The sequence below is a fragment of the Athene noctua genome, chromosome 16, assembly GCF_965140245.1.
Source record: "Athene noctua chromosome 16, bAthNoc1.hap1.1, whole genome shotgun sequence".
NCBI classification, from domain to species: domain Eukaryota; kingdom Metazoa; phylum Chordata; class Aves; order Strigiformes; family Strigidae; genus Athene; species Athene noctua.
Genome location: NC_134052.1, coordinates 8,171,796 through 8,190,579, shown reverse-complemented (window position 1 = coordinate 8,190,579; position 18,784 = coordinate 8,171,796). Strand labels below are relative to the sequence as shown.

Sequence of the window (18,784 nt, the reverse complement as noted above, 5' to 3'; positions counted from 1 at the left end):
GGCCTTCCCTTGGATCCCGCCTGGTTTCTATTTGTTTATTCAGCTTTTTCTAGGTAAGGTAAGAGCCAAAAGACGAATTAGGCTGCTACACTTTGTATGGGCTGAGCTTTGGCTGCCTTTTCCCAGGGCTGCACACTCGGATGCTGGAACTCTCCTCCGGAGGCTGTGGGGGATCCAGGAGATCACAAAGATAACATTTCTATCAGACAGTTTTGCAATGACAGGAGAAGAAAGTGGAATATTTTTTCCTTCCTACTGCCCTGGAGGTGGTAGGAGTCATTTTGGGAGGCAGTGGCAGGGCTGTCCCCCACCAGCTCCCTGCCTTGAGGTGAGGTCTGCAGGGAGCCCCCAGCTCAGCTGAGCGTGAGGCAGGCTTGGCACGTTCCTTGTGTTTAAACACTTTCCAGCCCTTCTTCTTTTTCCCATTCCTCTTCCCAACGCCTGGATGCCCCATGGGGGGTTTGCCAAGGACTTGTGTGTGCAGAGTGGCCCCGGAGCTGCTCTTTGCCCTCACGGCACCAGGGCCAGGTGTGCCTCATGCCCATCCCCAAGAGAGATGAGGACAGAAAGGGGTGAAAGAGGTAGTTTTGGGAACTGCAGCCCCCAAATGACCAAGCAGATGAAGCTTAACCTTTGCAAAGGTGGTTGTAATCCACCCACTTCCCTTTTCATCCCCTCTGGGATGCTCTGGATGCCCACAGAGACAGTACGATTTCAAAGAGTGGTGTGGAATCCTTAAAGCCCTTTTTAACGTGGTATCTCTGCATGGGTCTGCCCCAGCTCTCTGTCCCTCAGGACATCCCACGGCAGGGTGGGTTTCTAAACACCCTTAATTCTGCATTGGATCAGAGAGGGGGGGGGGGGGGAAAACCTAGTCCTCTCTGGGAAGAAAAGGCACTTTGTGGTTTCCCTGAGCCTTTGAAAGGGCTCCAGGAGCGGAGGGAACGTACGTGCTTGTTTAAAGGTCCTGTGGAGGTCCGTGGAAATTAAACGGCGGAGTTCAAACACTCGACGCCGTGGCCATGCTGCTGCCCGGGGAGCGCGGCAGCCCGGAGCCGGCACAGCCTGCACCCCGGCACTACGGCCCCTACCAGCGGGGCCCCCCCGCTACCTGCCGGGCGCTTGATTGAATCCCGGCTTTTACGAGCGCTGACACCGTAATCTGTTACAGATGGTCACACAAGGTGGTCACCAAATGGTTCCTCCCGTTAATCACCGGCTCCCGCCCTCGCTGCCCCCACCTCTGAAACTGCAGCCTGCACTACCTGGATGAAACAGCCCGGCTGCGGGCAGTGGCTTTACGGTGTGTTTAGTTCCTGTGGCATTAAAACAGAGAGGGGGGGGGAAAAACAATGAAAAAAACTGCTGAGGTTTCGCCATGAACCCTCTGGCTTTGCCATGCAGCACTTGCTACCTGGAGAAGCTCAGGGGGCTGAGGGCAGGAGACCACGGCACTGCTGCCAGCTGCCCTTGCTGCCAGAGATTCTGCTCTGGGGGATATCCTCCTGCAAACGAAATGAAAAAGCAATTGCAACTCATTCTCAGGCCCGGCTCCTGGGTGGAATTCTCCACCACAGAGACCCAAAGGTGTATGGGGCCAGAGAAAGGACAGAGGGGGTTGCCCACATCTGCAGCAGGTTTGAGCTGGAAGCAAGGGTGCTCTTGTCATGGGCCCCAGCCCTCTGCCCATCCCGACAGCCCTCAGGGTAGAACTAAGAAATAGTTTTGCTGTAGGCAAATGAGCAGCCAGTCAGAAGAGGAAGGATCTGGGCTGTGTCCATCAACCTGCAACAGGGCAGCAGCTGGTCCAGACCTGAGCATAACCTGAGGAGGTCGGAGGCACTGTCCCAAGCTGCGGGACAGCATCTGAGTGGCTGTGGGTCCCCAGGACAGAGGGTGCTTGGGCAGGGCAGGGAAGGGAGCAGATGCAGCAGTAGCCGAAGTGCCAGTGGGCAGTGCTTTTTGTGATTCAGAACAGGCAGCATTTCTTTTTTCCAGTGTTTTAAGGCTGCATTTGTGTTTGAATGCCAGCGGGATTTGTCAGTCGGAGCCTAGGCTGTCCTCCACCCATTTTATACCTTCTCTCTAAAAGCCTTGCGTCCCAGCCAGGCTCTGGACAAAGCCAGGAACACAACTGAGAGCAGGAAAGATTGCTAAGGAGGAGGTTTCTCACAACTCTCATCGCCTGCCTAACCAATATTAGTTGAAGCCCATTGAGAGGGAGCTGGCAGGGTTCCCCGGTGGGTGCCAGTGCAGGGACGAAGCAACAGCCTGAATGACGCGGGAAAGGGTCCCCTTCCGAATCGGTGACAGCCGTGACACGCATGGATGGGGTAAGGCTCAGCCTGTGTGGTGCGGTTGGATGCCCGCTGCAGGGCCCTAACGCTAAACAGTAACCGAGGGCTCTTGTGTGTCAGAGCCCCAAAGCCAACACCGCCCCGGGCTGCGGGACAGCCTGCGCCACCGCCCCGGCGGGCACGGCTCGGCCGGCTTCTGCTCCCTGCTCACCCACTGCTCGACCCTCCTTTCCAGCTCCTGCAGGTGGTCCGTTCTCAAAATTGGTCTTTTTTTAACTATTTAGCTGCTTTTGCGGCTCCAGGATTTTATGGATGGAAAGCTGAAAGTAATTAGTGCCCCTCCCCCGCTTCCTGTTGGGAAAAGGAAGAAAAAAGCACACACAAGAGCAAACCCAAAACTTCCTGCCCTGCTTAATAATCAAGTAATGAGTCCAACTCGGCTGGGAAAGTCAGTTTATACTGGGTGAGCTCTTAATTAAAGAAGGGCCTAGCAGCAGCTCTGCTCCCTTTTACAGCCACACACATCTTCCTGCTCCGTAACAGCCCCTGGGAGAGGCGCAGGGAGCCAGACGCCAGCGAACTGAAGGGGGGAAGAGTGCTGGGGAGCACACGCTTTTATTCCCTGGTTAAAAGCAATGTCCTGAAGATGGCACTGAAGAAATGCAGGGGGAGAAGGACAAAATCCTGGGTCCTGGGGGAGGCAGGTAGCAAGACTGGCTGCACTGTCCCTGAATTCCCAGATTCAGAGGGGGCTGGGAATGTGCAAGGCAGGTGGTTTGAGGCTTTGGGACAGTTTCATTATGGGAATCAATAGAGGCAGGTACCTGGGGTGTCCTGGAGCACCTGCGCCTCGGTCCCCTCCCGGCTGTAGGCCTGCAGGGGACAGCCCCACCTGCGCTTGCTGAAAGGCTCTGCCGTGACAACAGGATGTGTCACCTCTGCTGCCACCCACCCACAGCGGGTCACCCACCCCGAGGCTCAGCTCAGTGAGGTGCCTGGTGCTTTAGCCATCCCCAGGAGCCTGCCAAGAGCCAGAGGCAGCCCCACCACCACAGCAGGGCCATCCCCCATGCTGCAGCACAGATCTGCTCCACACAGCGCACCGAGGGACACAGCCAGGCCACGGGTGCTCCGATAGCCCCGTGGGGAAGCCAGCACCCACACGGGCAGGCTGGGAGGGGCCAGGCAAGCCCCTGTGCTTTCCCATGAGGAGCCAAGGCCATGCACTGCACCCCCAGCAGCCTGACACCCCCCGACCCTGCATCACAGCACAGCTGCCCCAGCCCTTTAGCAGGAACTGACTCAGCCGGTCTTTTCCTCCCCTGCAAGGCAGATCCCCTCGTGATGCCACTTGTCATTCACCTGCAGCCAGAGGCCCCAAGTGCAGGGTGGGAGCAGGAGAGCCAAGTCCAGCACCCTCACCCCAGCCCTCCAGTCCCCACAGCACCGGCTGCTGCATGTAACCCCATTATAAATTAAACATTTTATTGAATATCAATAAACTGTATATAATTATATAAAAAGTTTCATCAGTACAAAATTGTGGCACAAAAATATAAATACCAGTGTACCTTTGAAATGTAAACATCCTCTTTGTAATGATTCCGTGAAAACAATGTCCAAAGAAAGATGCATTCAGGAGGCACCTGTCAATACCCATAAATAGGGCTTTTGGCACACACCTGTCCATGGGCAGCCCTGGGACAGGCCACCATTGTATTGGCTGACAAGTGCCTGCTATTAGTCACAGTTCTCTTGAAAAGCAGTTGTTAAGAGTCATATTAACAGGTGCTTGAGTGCATAGCTGCTCTGTAAACAGGGTTGGTGTTTGAAATGGCTACCCATGCCTTTTATGGACACTGTTAATCTCGCAGGCATTGCAAATTGTCATTGTGCTGGGGAGAAGCAGCTGCTTCACAACTACTGGGATACTGTATTATTGCATAGTTACACCTTCTACAGGCGGCATATATACACTCAGGGCGGGGGGGGGGGGTGTAATATTTTGTCCTTCATTAAAAAAATATTGGTTCTTAAAAGTTACCAAGTGGTTACAGTTAAAAAAAAAAAAAAAAAGAACACAAAAAAAACCCCAAGCTACATGGTCACAATTGTTTGATACCGGCGGTGGGGCCAGGGTGCAGGTCCAGTCCTGCAAGGTGCCGAGTGCCTCCGGCAAGCGGGGGCACCTGCTGAGGGGCTGCGCCAGCAGCGGGTCGGGCTCAGGGCTGCGCCCCCCGAGTTTCACACACTCGCTTTGCACCGGAGTCCAGTCCTGCACCCTCAGCCACCGGGATGGGAGAAGGATCAGGGCTTCGCATTGCACAGGAGGCACGGAGCGAGGAGTGTGAGGGTCTCGAGGGCCGGAGGAGCTGCGTCCGGCCCGGCGCACACTGCGATGGCGACGGAGGAAACTAACTCCTACAGAAACTAGTTATAATATAGGTTTTTGCGTGGTGAGAGGCCTGGGGGAGCGGAGTCCTCAGCGAGAGCCGGAGCAGCCCGTCTCCTCATGCTTGTGGAGCAGCGACATACGGGAGAAAGTCCGGGAGCAGGTTTTGCATTGGTACTTCTTTACATCTGAATGGGTCTGCAGGTGGGCTCGGAGATTAGAGCGGTCAGCGAAGGCCCGGTTGCAGTGTGTACAGGAAAAGGGCTTTTCACCTATGGGACAAAGAGAAACGCTCCCAATTAACCAGTGCATCAACACATAGGGAATATCAAAGAAGGAGCCATTCATTAGCCGAAATTTGTGAAGAGTACAGTGAAAAGAAGTGCTGGCTATTATTGTTCAGAGGGAAAGCCGAGCGAGGTATGGACAGCATTCACTTCAGGGAAAGCCACGGATTTGGGAATTTCCTACTCCCAGAAAATCCTCTCCTATGAACCACGGAAAATTAATGCTGGAAACATCTGCAAGCGGCAAGGCAGTTGCACATACAAACGAAGACACGATATTCATCTCCTGCCTGGAGCCAAGCGAAGCGTTTGCAGAGAGGCAGGAAAGCCAAGCACTATGTGTTAATTATATCATAGCAGGCAGCGGCTGAAAGGCGCCAGCGCCAGGGCGAGTATAGCTATTTCCTCCGCTGAACCCCGCGCTCCCCCTTCTCCCGCCCGGCTCGCATTGAAAAGCCTGGCCAGGGCGAATTCCTCCCAGAAAGACTCTTTTGGAGGAAACAAATGCGTGTGCTCAATTTGGAAAGCACAATTAAGTCTTCCCAGCTTCCTTCAGCCATCATCTTTAGTACGTTAAGAGGGTGTGAAATCAGTGCCAAGTAACAATTACCCCATCCCCGCAGCCCCACAAAGGATGCTCGGGAGACGCATTGTGCGGGCGGCCGTGGCGGCGGGGTGGGCTGCAGCTGCGGCGCCCGGACCCGCACCAACAGGTGCCCCCAGCACCTGCCCGCGGCCCCGCCGAGGTGCATCTCGGCAGCGGGTGCGCTTTGGGCCGAGCCCGCCGCTGCCGAGCGGGGCAGCGGGTGTGGGGTGCTGCCCGCGGCGTGGGCAGGGAGGGATGCACAGGGCGGGAGCGCTCCAGCACTCTCATAACCCCCTTTATGAAACTGGGCCAAAAAGCGTTTGCCATCACGCCGTGGCCGATGGGGCCAGTTGGCGGGCAGGCGCGGCACTAACAGCAGCACACAGATTTACGAGCCGAGCCTTGACCCTGCGCTCGGTTCCAGCCAAGAGGATATTTAAAGGACATTTGAGAGAGAGATGTGCCAAGGGGGTTTGGGAAGCCCTTATCTTCCCAGATAACACCTGGCCCGTCGATTCGCTGGGGGCCGGGGAGCTGGGAAGCGGGAGGCGATAAGGGAGGGAGGGAGGGAGAGGGGCGAGCGCCGGCGTTACCGGTGTGCGTCCGGATGTGGCCCTGCAGCAGCCAGGGCCGGGAGAAGGCCTTGCCGCACATCTTGCAGACACAGGGCAGCGTGTGGCTCCGGATGTGCATCTTGAGAGCCCCCAGGCTCACGTACTCCTTCTCGCAGTACTTGCAGCTGAAGGATTTCCTGGCCTGGGCGTCGCAGTGCAATTGCTTGTGCTTGGAGAGCCCGGCGAAGGTGGAGTAAGCCTTGGCACACTGGGCGCAGCGGAAGCGCTCGGCGGCAGCGGGGGCTGAAGCTGGGCTGGGGGGCCCCGAGCTCTTGCCTTCATCCTCCTCACTGGAGAGCGCCGTCAGGTCCAGGGCGGGGGCCGTGCTGCCCGCCGCCTCGCTGCCCGGGCCGCCCGGGAAGAGGCTGGAGAGCAGCCCCGCGTCCCACACCAGCGGCGGGTAGTAGGCGCCGGGGCCGAGCACCTCGGGCGGGGGGATGACGGGCAGCGGGCACGTCTCGTAGAGCAGCGGGGCGGCCAGCACTGCGGAAGGCGGCAGCGCTCAGCAGGGGCCCGATGCTCCCCGTGGGAACGGGGGGCCCCGACCCACCCCCGCGGGGCTCCGCGGCCAGGGGAGCGGGGTGCCCAGCCCACCCTCCCCCGGCGGGGCTCCGCACCACCCCCGGGGCAATGGGACCCGACCCCCAGTTATCCCGTGGGAGCCCCGCGCCCCACCCCAGAGCCGGAGGGGCAAAGGGACCCCGGCGCACCCCACGGGGACCCAGAGCTCCAGCCCACCCCGGAGCGAAGGAGATCCGACCCACCCCACGCGGGCTCGGCGCCCCTGCCCGCCCTGCTGCGAAGGATGGGGCGAAGGGGACCCCGCGCCCCTGCCCACCCCCAGCATGGGGAGCTCCCCGCGCCCACCCCATGGGAGAGCCCCCGGCACCGCCGCCCACCCCGGGGAACCAAGGGGCGCCCCTCGGGACACGGGGGATCCTGCGCCGCATCCCACCCGAGACGCACGAAAATTGAAAAATAGAAAAAAACACACCCCCACCCCTGCAAAAAGTCAGCCACCCACCCGCTCCCATGTGGGGACACAAGGAGCCCCTGCACCACCCACGTGCGTGGCCCGGCCCGCCCCGTCCACGCACCGGCCTGGCTCTCCAGCTCGCTGTAGTTGGGCTTCTTGCTGGCCGAGAAGTGCTTCTTCACCAGGAAGGACCGCGGCATCTTGCAGTCCCGGGGCCGCCGCCCGCTGCGGGGCCGCCGCGCCGCCGCTCCCGTTAATATGGGCCCGGGGGGCGGCGCGGGGGCGGGGAGGGCGGAGCGGGGCCGGCCCCGGGCCCCGGGGCGGGGCGGGGCGCGGCGGGGCGGGCGCCCGGCAGGTGTCGGCCCCGGGGCCCGGGCCAGGCCGGTCCGGTCCGTGGGGATTGCCCACGGGCTCCTCTCCCGCGGGACGGCCGCGCTGCCTGCCCGGGCTCTGGCGTGGAAACCGCCGCCACCGCTGGCGATGAACGAGCCATTTGTGGCTTCTTTTCGGAGTGTTTCCCGGTGTCGCGGTCCCCGCGGGGACCAGCCGATGCTCCGGGGGAAGCAGGGCGAGGAGCCAAGCGACAGAGCCACGGCCTCTGCGCCCGGGCCGGGGACACCTGCAGCGGCGGGGCTGGAGGAGGGCGCTGGTCCGGGAGGGTGATGGCCGGGGCCCCCACGCGGGGCGGTCCCTGTCCCTGCCCCACCGCCGGGGACCGCGGTGCAGGTTAGGACAAGCCTCCGCCTGCCCCGCTGCGCCGAAGCGCTGCTGGGACACAGCCCGGCGGGGGGCGGGTTGGGGCACACTTTGCCGCAGGTTATAAATCCTCTGAGAAGAGGCAATGGCTTGTGGAGGAGCGGGATGGATCGAGCACAGCCCTTGCTGCCTCCCTCCCCCAGGCAGGGGTCAGGAGCACCTGCCCGAACATGCTTCTCCCTTCTGCTGGGCAGGTTTCAGGCAGCACAGCCTCCCCTAGTAAGCTGCTCTCTGGTTTTCTTCCCTTCTACCTTCTCCTGACTCCTTCCCCACGAGCACGGCAGTGTGGGTCAAACAGCCCCAGTCCCGTTGGCTTTCCGCTCCCCAGGGGACATGTGCCCACGGGAAGGTGCCCAGGCCTGGCTAGCAGGTGATGGAACAGTGGTGAGTGGAGCTGGAGTGGTCCCCCCGACCTGGCAGTTAAAAAGCCCAGCCCTGGCTTCCAGCTTGCCCCATCCCTCTGGCTCACGTGGGGATTTTCCCACTGGAAGGGCTCAGGGCATGGGTCCAGCCACCTGCTGTGGGAGCTGCGCTCAGCTCCAGGCCAAGACAGCTGCTGGTGGCGGGTGGCTGCAGGAGAAGGAGAAATGGGACCTGCTGGGAATGCCTCCTCGCTCCTGGCCGGTGCCCAGTCCTGCCACTCAGAAAAGGGCCCGTGGTGCTGGGCCACTCATGATTCACCCATCACACACCACTCTGCCAGCCCCCACTGACCACACATTACTGTTTAGCCACAACCCATATGAAATGCAGAAGTGGAGAGCAAAGCTTTCCGCTGGCACGGCTGCAGTGCAGGGGGCTCAGCTCACTGTCAGTCTCTCCTTGGGGCAGGAGCAGCTTGGAAAGCTTGTCTGGCCAGCCACACGCAGTCCTGTGGAGATGAGAAGCATTTGCAAACTCTTCCCCTGCAGCCACATGCTCTGGAGCTGGATCCGTCCCTCCTTTGCTGCAGAATTGCCCATGTTTATCCACACAACACATCCCTGGATCAGCCTGAATTTCAGGGGAAGATGTGCCCCCCGAAAGCCTTGGGGGATGCAAATCCCAGAGGCCAGGCCCACCCCATTTCTCACAGGGGTCCGGAGGTGCAGAACCCCACGGGGGGGGGGGGGGGGGGGCAGCAGCCCGGGTGCTGCTGCAGGTGCCTCCCCTGGCACCTCGCTGGTGCCCGCCCCGTGCTCCTCCACCTGCCACGGATGTGGTTACGCTGGGGACACTTGTACGAGGAACCCAACTAGGTGGTTTTCTTTCAAGAAGCAAAGCCTGCTCCTCTGTTCTTTCTGAAATGTTAGTAATCAGATTTGTTCCAACCACTATGCGTGGAAAAACTTGCATGTGCTAGAGGAAAAATCGAGACCAAGGGAGAGAGTGACCTGACCTGCCTGTGCCCATGAGCCAACAATCTATGGGGCAGGAGACCAGAGGGGAGGAGAAGCTCTGCAATGATTCACAGGCTGGAAATGGCAGTGGTTTCTCAGCCGTCCCACCCTGCACCACAGCACTGGGCTCTGGCAGCTGCTGAGCCCCAGGGTGGCCAGAGCAGCCCTGCCACCAGCCCATGGCATGGCTCCAGTCCCAGACCCACATGGGCTGACCCGAGGAGCTCCCAGACACACACTAACCACCTCCAGGGTGGCAAGTCTGCTGCAAATTCTTCTTTTCACCTTCTTTGGCCCCATGGTTACATGAAGCATCTCAAATATCCTGCAGAACAAAGCTCATGTTGCCAAGGGAGAGCATGATGGGGAAAAGGGAAGGTCTGGCCATGAGGTGTGGGGAGGAGGTGTGCACCCTCACTGCAAGACCCGTGAAGCTTCACGAAACCCACCACAGGCCTCTGAGCTGGCTGGAGGACTATGGGGACCAGCACAGGGCCGGGAGGTGCGAGCCCCATTCTCTCCAAAATGCAAGACCTCCCTCTGCTGTCGGCACACGCCGTGCCGGCCACCACTCCAATTGCTGCAGCACCCAGGGTGCATTTATTCCCCCTGTGCTCGGGTTATGGGAGGGAAGCTCCACTGTAATATTTTTTCAAAGCCCAGTGTCTGAGTACTAGGTAAAGGCAGAACAAATATGAGAAGAACTAGAAGACCCAAGCCTGTAGCAACACTACTTATTTTCACTGGGTGCTGAGTATTTTCTGGAGTTTTGGGGAAGCAAAAGTGGTTTCTACAGTCCTTGTTTGTAGCACCTGGAGAATAATGTGGTTTACCCATTAAAAATGGGTTACTTCTGAAGAACAAAGCACAGACCAGTGCAACTGTGACATGAAGCTCTGCATTAGAAAAACAAACAAAAACCCACCCCCAAAATAGGCAAATGCCCCATTGTCATTTTAGGTATATTTAAACAAAAGAAAAGCTTTAGGACCAGGAGCACATCCCTCATTTGCTTTTCCATGACTTAACAGAGCCTTGATATTGTGGGAGAGGTTAATCCTCCCTACGCTGGTTTTGCCAGTGACCATCCAGTACAGCTGGCCAAAGGCCTCAAAGCAAATGTGCTGTGCCTGTGTCAACCAGGTGACATGAGGACCCAGAACACACTATTAATGCTTTGTTATAGATGGGATCCTTTACAAGATCTCATCTCCCCAGTGTAAGGAGACCAGGGGCATTTATTTCTGTAATTCCAGATGAGCCAGTGCCTTTGTGTTAGGCAATTAATGCTGACAACGATTTATCAGACCTATTAAGGCCAGTCTTTGACTGGAGACAGATTCATTTAAAAAAAAATAGCTCAGTTGCAAGCTTGTCTCTTCCCATTTTGCCCCTCTCCTTCTGCACTAATCGTCCTCCTAAGGCTGACTCCTGTGCCAGACACAGGGAATTTCACAGGTCTGAGGTGGCCAGATTGCATTATCACCAACAATGGGCACTTGCGGTTTGCTGCAGCTATGAGATCAGCTGCTGATGAGGTGAGAGCAGCTCTGGCAGACTACTTCACTCTTCTGCAGTAACACCCCACTGGATTTAGAAGCCCGAACTAGTTTATTCTAACAAGGCTTTTTTTTCATCACAAGTTTCTACACACAAATGAGATGAATTAAGGCTATACACAGGACACACGCACCTCTCAACAGAATGTCTTTTTAAATCGACCAGCAAATATCAGAAAGACATACCTCATGTAAACACGCTTGTGAAGCTGATGAAGCAGCATAGAGACACAAAGCTCTTCAGCAGCTGGAGTAGGCAGAAGTCCACGGCCAGGTTTATCTACCTCTGTGGATGCTCGAGGCAGCACAGAAAGCAGTGCTGGGAATTCTGGTGTTACACGGCTGGCAGGTGCCAGGACATTGCTTCTGATTCACACACAAACGCAATCAAAGTTAAAGCAGAACTAGCATGCATTCCCCAGTCAGCATTTCTGGTCTGTACCTTCCGTGAAATAATTCCCTAGTAATCAATTGATGCAAATCAAACCTAAGTTGTACAGTCAAGGACCGGGTTGGCAGGCAGTTAGGGTACAATCACTCCACAGGAGCAGTTTCTGACCAGCCTGCTACAAGCCAGCCTTCACCTCCTCATTTGGAGCTACCTGAACTTGAGGGCAACACAAGGAGGTAAACATCACACACCTGACAGCCAGAGGAGTTAAAGCTATAGCTTAGAGCCCTGCTGGAGAGTCACACATTCCCCACTTAAACGAGATAATCAGGGGGGTTGTTCCTATGGCCTATATGAGCATTCCCATGCAAGACTGCACCTGCAGCATTCTGGCCAGTTCTAGTACAACTCGAGACAAACTATTTCTTGTAACCCATGTGGGTCTACTGTTCATAACATTATAAACAAAGTTGCAACTAATCAGTACAAAATATTTAATAGAAGCCAAAAACTGAAATCTGTTTCTCAAGGTCTACTGTGCTCCCTGCAGCCTTACACAGCCAGCAAGAAGTGTTTTTAGGGAGGTGCTGAAATGAAACGTATGGACCACGAGGAAGAAATGACAAGAGTGGATATGAAGATAGGATTTTATAAATTAAATGAACTTTATTTGTAACTTGTCTTCAAAAGTCAGTAACATGATAAAGTAATTGCTCGGAAGCTCCTAACTGCTCCTTAAACATTTTATCAGAATTGCGTGGAAGTGCACTTAGAACAGTAGCAGAAATCTAGATTCTGGTCAATGGGTATCACCAAACTGCATTCTAGCCAGAACCCAGAAATCCCCATCCAACCACTAATATATCGTAATCTCTTTGCAGATCAAGCATTAAAAATAACCAACACCAAACACAGTACTTTTCCCACAGTACCATGAGATTAATATTTCCCTCCTGCCACGACTGAGCTTCCAGTCACCAAGCAGATACTTAAGGATGAGTCTATAATAGCCCATACCAAGTTGGGGAAAACCTACTAAAACCAAGTTTAACGTAAATGTTAGAGGTCTGGCTAGGCACAATGCTTGAATCAAGGTTCTAGCTGTGGTGTGTTTCATTGTTTCAAGGGTGAGGCTATGCTGCAGTCTGCAGAGTGTGATGATACTAAGTTTACTGGGCAAATAAATTAATTAGTACTCAATTCTGTGGCGGTGCAGGTCCACTGCTCCAATTATGCATGCTTAAATTAGACTAGACATCTCAACACTAGTGTGATTTACAAGTTCTGGGCAGGTGTCTTAAATCATTATATCTCAGCATCTTGACCTTGCAGTTAATGAAAACATTAAACTAAAAAGGAATCTCTATAGTAAAAGTGTAGACTTGGACACAGAGTCCATTTACCATGTGCTGGAATTGCCATCTTGCTTTCTGGGTTATACTTTTTTCTTTGAAAGCTATACCTGCATACTATACATGTAATATTATATGGAAAACAATCTATGTACAGCTTCAGCTACTTTAGCAACATGAAGAACAGGAATTCAAAATACCTGTTAAAAATCTGTAATGCAGAAAGGTAGTGCTATGAATTACTGGTAAGTTTTGCCACCAGCTTGCCTTGAGAGATGGAAAAACTAGGAATATATACGAGACCTTGAGTTTAAATAGAAAGCAGAGGTATTGAAAAAACCCTTTTGAATTCCCCTATCATCATAATGCTTAAAATCACTAGAAAACCAGTTTCAAAACCACCAATTTTAATCATAAAGCCAGCAAATACGATTAATATTTGCTAAGACAGTTAAAAAAAATGATGCATTTTAACTAAGACCAACAGTAAATTTTATTTTCTTATGGTCGAAGTATGGGAGAAAGTAATCATCATGCATAGAACTAAAATATTTTGAACTAGTTGTTTATACAGGTGCAAAGATTTGATAAGGAAGTTTGTAGTTTGAAGACTCATACTGAAGACGTTTTCCATATAGGTGAGAGGCTGCCTATAAGAATTTAAACACCGGGAAACATTATGAAATCACAGGCATCATAGGTCACTTTAAATGAGCGCTGGTCTGACAAGTACAGTTAGCACCTAGAGGTCTCACTAAAGGAAAAAAGAGCTACAAATACACCTCTCATACTACCATTTAAGATATGTAAATGAGATTGGGAAGAGATGTTTATTAACTAGTTCAGGCCATTCCATTTGGAATGTTTTTGGTTTTAGACAGTCAAATGAACCAGCTGCAAAAGAAACCAAGAAATAGGCATTGGTAAAGGAAAGCAGATTTGTCTCCTCCATGTTGACCTACATGTAATTAAGCTTAGTACGAAACAAGTAAGAAAATTAGGCTGACAGGGTTGAATGGCATAGACTGTTAACAAGGGACTGAGTGGTACAGAAATATCAAACCAGAGTTTGAAACCAAGGTAGAGATTAAAGTCTTCCGTATTTCTGGATGCCTGAGTTCATCTTGGGATGTACAGGGAGAAGTGCGAAGATGCTGGGCATTTCCCCCTCATGGAAGCTTGGTTTTACAGTTAAGTCTTCTAGTTGGTTCATTTATCCCGCAAAGAACGCATCAAAACCTGTGCCATCATATCATCTTCATCAGCATCATAATCCTATGAACAAAGGGTACAGAAATTCTTTTACTGCAACAGCCATGCTGGTTGATACAACATCAAATGAGAACAGGAAAAAAGCTGTCTTTTCCTTTGACCTGCCAGTAATCCAATTTCTCTAATGATACCACCTGCATGGATGAGATTTCACAGTAGGGGCTATGTAAAAAATCTGGGGTTTTAGAGTCATCAGGCTGTATTCCAAGGGTGAGGAAACACATACCACAAAAGTATCATACGAAAAGCGGTGTCGTCTTTGAAGATGCTCCATGAAGTTAGCACTCCTGTAATTTGGATCTCCCCATGGCATTGATGCACAAATTGGGCAAACCTTCAAGAAAAACCCAAAAAAGCCAATTAAGGCCCAAAGGTTAAGTGCTTTAACATTTACAATAGGAAGGGCAGGACAGACACAGCACAAAGACTGAGGTTCCACGTTTGTGACAATCGCTATTCTATATGCAAAGTGATGTCAAATAGTTTGTTGGGACATTTAGTACAAAAGCCTCAGATAAGCCTGAATAATTTTAATTCATGACTTGGGTCCCTGAAATGGAATGGCTTACTCTTCTCCCTGTATTCTGAAAACTGGAATTCACTACTGCTGTTTGCTTTAGAAGATTTCAGCCTTTATTTCTCAGTAACAGAAAAGTTTCCTTGATCTCCTTTGTAAAGATCACTTCTCTCCAAGAGAGAAAGAGGACCCTTTTTCTAAATAATTTGGAATTTAAAAAAAACTTTCCAGAAAAATGAAAGTTTCAAATTCAGTTCCACATTTTGCAATTCCTCTTATATGAGAGCGAGTATCAGCAGATAAAGATTACTAGAATGATATACTAATTTTTGCAAGCATTTTTCCCAATAGTTTATAATATCTTCTTGCTGAAAATAGCAGAGGGGAAAGTTCAATGTCTGACTCTTTTTGAAATTACATTTTATTAATTTGATGTTTGGTACTGTGCCTAATTAACTTTGAATGTCTGCCATTTTTCAAATAGGAAAGGAGGATGTGACCTAGCTGCAACAGGAACAGAGACTAGTCACCTCCAGAGAATGTACTGAAAACCAACATCAAAATTATGTAAAAGTTAAATGCATGAACAGCATACCCACATTTGACTTGAACAGGAATAATTATAAATATGTACTTAACTTCAAGAGTAAGTCTCTAATTCATTGTTTCAAAGAGATTTAAGACTAGACTTCATTGCAATTCTTGCACCAAGACTTTTTATTACCACTTGTTTTGCATCCATGCTGTGCAATGTTTTGCAGTGTTCAACTAGTCCTTCTTGATCAAAGTTTTTCTCGCTGCAATATGGACAAGGAAACGTAAAGCGATTTGGGAAGTTCCTGGTTGAGGGGAGAAAAAGAGATTATTTATTATTCTAAGAAAGTTAAAAGTAAAAACTTTGGATTCAATACTCAAAAGATGTCTTACCAGCTCTTAAGAATATAAATTAGTCAAAGCAGTAATCTTATTCTATGCAATGAAGACAAGCTAATTTTAAACAATCAGTTTGTAAATTCCTAACAATAGCTCAAGGAACTCTTAATATCATCCATACTTACACAGAGAATAGTTCTTCTACAAATGTTATAAATGCTTAAATGTTATTTATCAACTTTTTTTTTTTTTAAATGCACAGGGTACCCAGTATGCTACAATGCAGATGAGTGCATTGCAGTTAATTCTGACTTCCCTTCATTATAAGTTACAACAATCAAGAGACAGGAAGATAAAACCTTTATTTAAAAAATAGCTACTTATTACTGAGTAATCTGATCTTAAAGATCTTTTGTGCATAGACTAAGTAGAAAGCAGAACAGCTTGCCACAGTCAGTTGCAGGATTAAGGTTTAGCTTTTAACTATGTGAAAGGATTAAAACAATTAACACCCAAACTGACCAAAGACAAAGTCTGCTTTTACTTCAAAATTTGTTTTGGGACAAAAAAGACAAATATTTCCAGCGAAGAACTAGTTACCTGGTGTTGTGAAGTGGTTCCTTAGTTACTGCCTTCACACCTTCCATTATATAATTCTGGTACTTTGAACAAGAAGCTGCATGGCTACGCATCTTTGAGAGATACATCTGTGCAGGCAAGAATTGCAGAGCAAGGTTAATTTAAACTACCTGCAGCTACTTTTACACTTTGAAGCAGAAGCAGTAAACATATAAAACAAAGCAGCTTTCTGCAGACAGTGTTAAATCAGGAAAACCCAAACACTTCAGCTGGTGAGGCAGAAAACTTTGAGATTACAGATTAGCTAACCTGTAACTCTGCTGCCTGTAATATTTTACAAATACAACACTATTCAGGACAGTTAACTTTTCTTAACCTATGCTACAGTATAAAAAATACGCTTCATATAAAGCCAGTTTACCTGATCACTGAGAGAGTATGGAAAATAATTTGGCTTTTAGATCTTGGTGTAGCTTGATTGCTAATTGTTCAATCCCATTAATGAAAATTTAAATTTACAATAAGGAAATCTATTCAAGGCACTACAGTTTTCTGTCAGCTGGAATGAAGACACCATAAAGCAATAAGTGAAATTAACTGTTACTTTTACCTCACTGTGTCTAACTGTCCTTTTCTCGTTGTTTTGCCATCTGCTAAAACATCTTCTTATACATTCAATTAACACCAAGAAGCCTAACTTTACAAAGAGGAAGGATGCTAACATACAGGACATTAACTAACAATAACTCTATGGAATACATCACCCATATAAGACGACTCTGACTCATAACTAATTCAAATGAAGCAAAAAAAAAAATTATGCTTAAGAGCCAAAGAGATCACTATCTAAAACCCACAGCCAGTTTCATTACAGCATTCCTCCCACAGAGACATACTGAGAGAAGCAACTTCAGAAGCAATACTTTACTATAATTTTAAAATCAGTACCTTTCATTTGAAATTCACTTCCTGAAGAGGTAACAATAAAAAACTGTGGAAAAAATGTTAACATTTGGGTGCTGCCTATATAAAACATCTTTAGCACTTATCAGAACAAACATTTTGACCTGATTTTGCAGAAAACTGAAGAGGAAGCACTTTATTCCCCTCTAAGCAGTATGGCTGAGCAAGCACACCTCATGCACTTAATTTGCAAATACTCTCATACTTTTTTATTGCAGCCATTACAAGTGGTTTCTGTCGTTTCAATTTGCTTTTCCAAGTCCAGAGCTCTGCTACCAGGCGACAGGGTGCTGCGGCAGACACCACAAAGTGGCTTTTTCGGCTTAAGACATTCCTGCAGGCACGGAGTACAAAAGCTAGGGTAGGAGAAAAACAGCAGGTGGTGAGAACAGCCCTCCTGGACATGCAGCATAAATATCCAGAGCTCTTCCAGGTCTTTTGCCCTAAGTGATAAAAGAGTTTGAAGAAATTATATCTAATAAAACAACAGCCTGTTGATATTTGTGTACAAAAGGAGGAGCATGAGTTTAGTTCGTCATGCTCAGCGTTACTGACGTTTGGACAGTGCCCTGCTTCCCCAATTTATCGCATCTTTAGGAGGAAAAGAAATCGAAAGTGAAAGATTAGCTTTTTTCTCTGCTAGGTTATTTCCCCCCCTTTCACGGAAGCCCCAAGCCCCCCCTAAGACGCTGCTGAAGAGCGGAGGTGCCTGCAGACCCCCCTCGTCCTCAGCTGCGCTGCCTGACCCCGTCACCCCCCGAGCGGGTGCAGCCCCCGCCGCGCAGGCGGCGGCCTTGCCCACCCCGGCCCGCCCCGCTCCCGAGGGAGCGAAAGGGAAGGGCTACGAGCAACCGAGCCGCGGCTCCCTCCCAAGGCCTCACAGCCCCCGGCCGAGGAGAGCGCCGGCGGGCCCACAGCCAGCGCCAGCTCGCCCTCCCACCGAGGGCTGAGAGGGCCCAGCCGCCGCCGCCTCAGGCCCCCGCGCCACGCCGCCGGCAGCCGCTCACACGTGTCCGCAGGGCACGCGCACCGGGCTCTCGTACACCTCCAGGCACACGGGGCAGGTGAAACGCGACAGCAGGTCGTGCCGCCGCTCCGGGGAACGGGAGGAGCCGCCGCCACCGGCCACCGCCATCTTCCCGTCACCGCGCCCCGCCCCGCCAGCCAACGGCGGCGCGGCCCGCGAGCAGGCGCAGCACCGCCCCCTGCCGCCGAGGCACCGCCCTCCGGGGGCGCGGCCAAAGCGGGGGCGTGGCCCTGCGCTACCCCGCCCCCGGGGCCCCGGTCCCTGCCCGGCGGCGCTTCCGCGTGTCTGTGCCGGCGGGGATGCGGCTCGGTGCCGGCGGGAGGGGCTGCTCTCGGCGGGGAGAGCGGGCAGCGCGCCTGCACTACGCCTGGGAAGCGAACGATTTCAACAGCAGCCCATCGCCACGGCGGAGAGGCCGTGGACAGCGGCAGGAGGGGCGTTGTCTCACCGCGGGCTGGCGGCTACGCCCGCTCCGTGTTTATCCGTTACACCGGCAGCTGCGCGCGGGTGTACGCATCGGCGAGCAGCAGGGTGTGGTGGCCTTGCCTCCAGCCTTCACCGTTAAGGCTGTTCTGGCTCTGCAGTAAGCAGGGATCTCTCAAGGGAAGGGCGGCGCAGCTCTTCTCCGAGATCCCCAAGCCGAGGCAACACACAAACCGTTTCTAAAAGAACGACTTAACAACCGAGCTTCGTTACCGAGAGCGCGCAAACGCACCCCACAGCAGTTTCATTTCCTGATGGCGTTCCCTCTCTCCGCCTTAGCCCGGGGGCAGTCCCGAGGGCCGGGGGTGCGGCTGTCCGTGCATCGTGCTCCCGCGCACTACAGCAGGTGGCGGCGCCTTCCCTGCGCTGGGGCCGAGACCAGGCCCAGCCCAGGCCCCGGCCCCGTGTGTGCGCGGCTGCCCGCGGCCAGCACCGCGCAAAACCCGGCCGAATTTCACACCGACCAAATTCACTCCCGCGT

The 18,784-nt window shown here is 52.2% G+C and overlaps 2 protein-coding genes across 3 annotated transcripts; both read right to left on the bottom strand.

Moving 5' to 3' along the window:
* Positions 1-3,780: 3,780 nt before the first annotated feature.
* Positions 3,781-7,371, bottom strand: SNAI1 (snail family transcriptional repressor 1). Of its 2 annotated transcripts, XM_074920204.1 has the most exons (3): positions 7,274-7,371; positions 6,156-6,659; positions 3,781-4,961 (listed from the first exon to the last, which is right to left on the bottom strand). In XM_074920204.1, the coding sequence occupies exons 1-3, from the start codon at positions 7,350-7,352 to the stop codon at positions 4,780-4,782; spliced, it is 765 nt and encodes a 254-aa protein (XP_074776305.1). In that variant the 5' UTR covers positions 7,353-7,371; the 3' UTR covers positions 3,781-4,779. The 2 variants fall into 2 exon arrangements, with proteins under 2 accessions (XP_074776305.1, XP_074776304.1); XM_074920203.1 differs by lacking the exon at positions 3,781-4,961 and having other exon boundaries at positions 5,906-6,659.
* A 4,507-nt stretch (positions 7,372-11,878) lies between these two features.
* RNF114 (ring finger protein 114) lies at positions 11,879-17,949 on the bottom strand. The gene is made up of 6 exons (XM_074920403.1): positions 17,801-17,949; positions 16,999-17,149; positions 15,852-15,958; positions 15,103-15,217; positions 14,088-14,195; positions 11,879-13,864 (listed from the first exon to the last, which is right to left on the bottom strand). Exons 1-6 carry the CDS (start codon positions 17,926-17,928, stop codon positions 13,799-13,801), a joined length of 675 nt encoding a protein of 224 aa, XP_074776504.1. The 5' UTR covers positions 17,929-17,949; the 3' UTR covers positions 11,879-13,798.
* Between the last annotated feature and the right edge of the window lie 835 nt (positions 17,950-18,784).

Coding starts and splice junctions, on each gene's coding strand:
- RNF114 (XM_074920403.1), bottom strand. CDS start 17,928: ATGGCGGTGGCCGGTGGCGGCGGCTCCTCCCGTTCCCCGGAGCGGCGG. Junction 15,218..15,851: donor GAACCACTTCACAACACCAG/GTAACTAGTTCT, acceptor CCCCTCAACCAG/GAACTTCCCAAATCGCTTTA. Junction 14,196..15,102: donor GCATGGATGCAAAACAAGTG/GTAATAAAAAGT, acceptor TTTTTCTTGAAG/GTTTGCCCAATTTGTGCATC.
- SNAI1 (XM_074920203.1), bottom strand. CDS start 7,352: ATGCCGCGGTCCTTCCTGGTGAAGAAGCACTTCTCGGCCAGCAAGAAG. Junction 6,660..7,273: donor CGAGCTGGAGAGCCAGGCCG/GTGCGTGGACGG, acceptor CGCCTTCCGCAG/TGCTGGCCGCCCCGCTGCTC.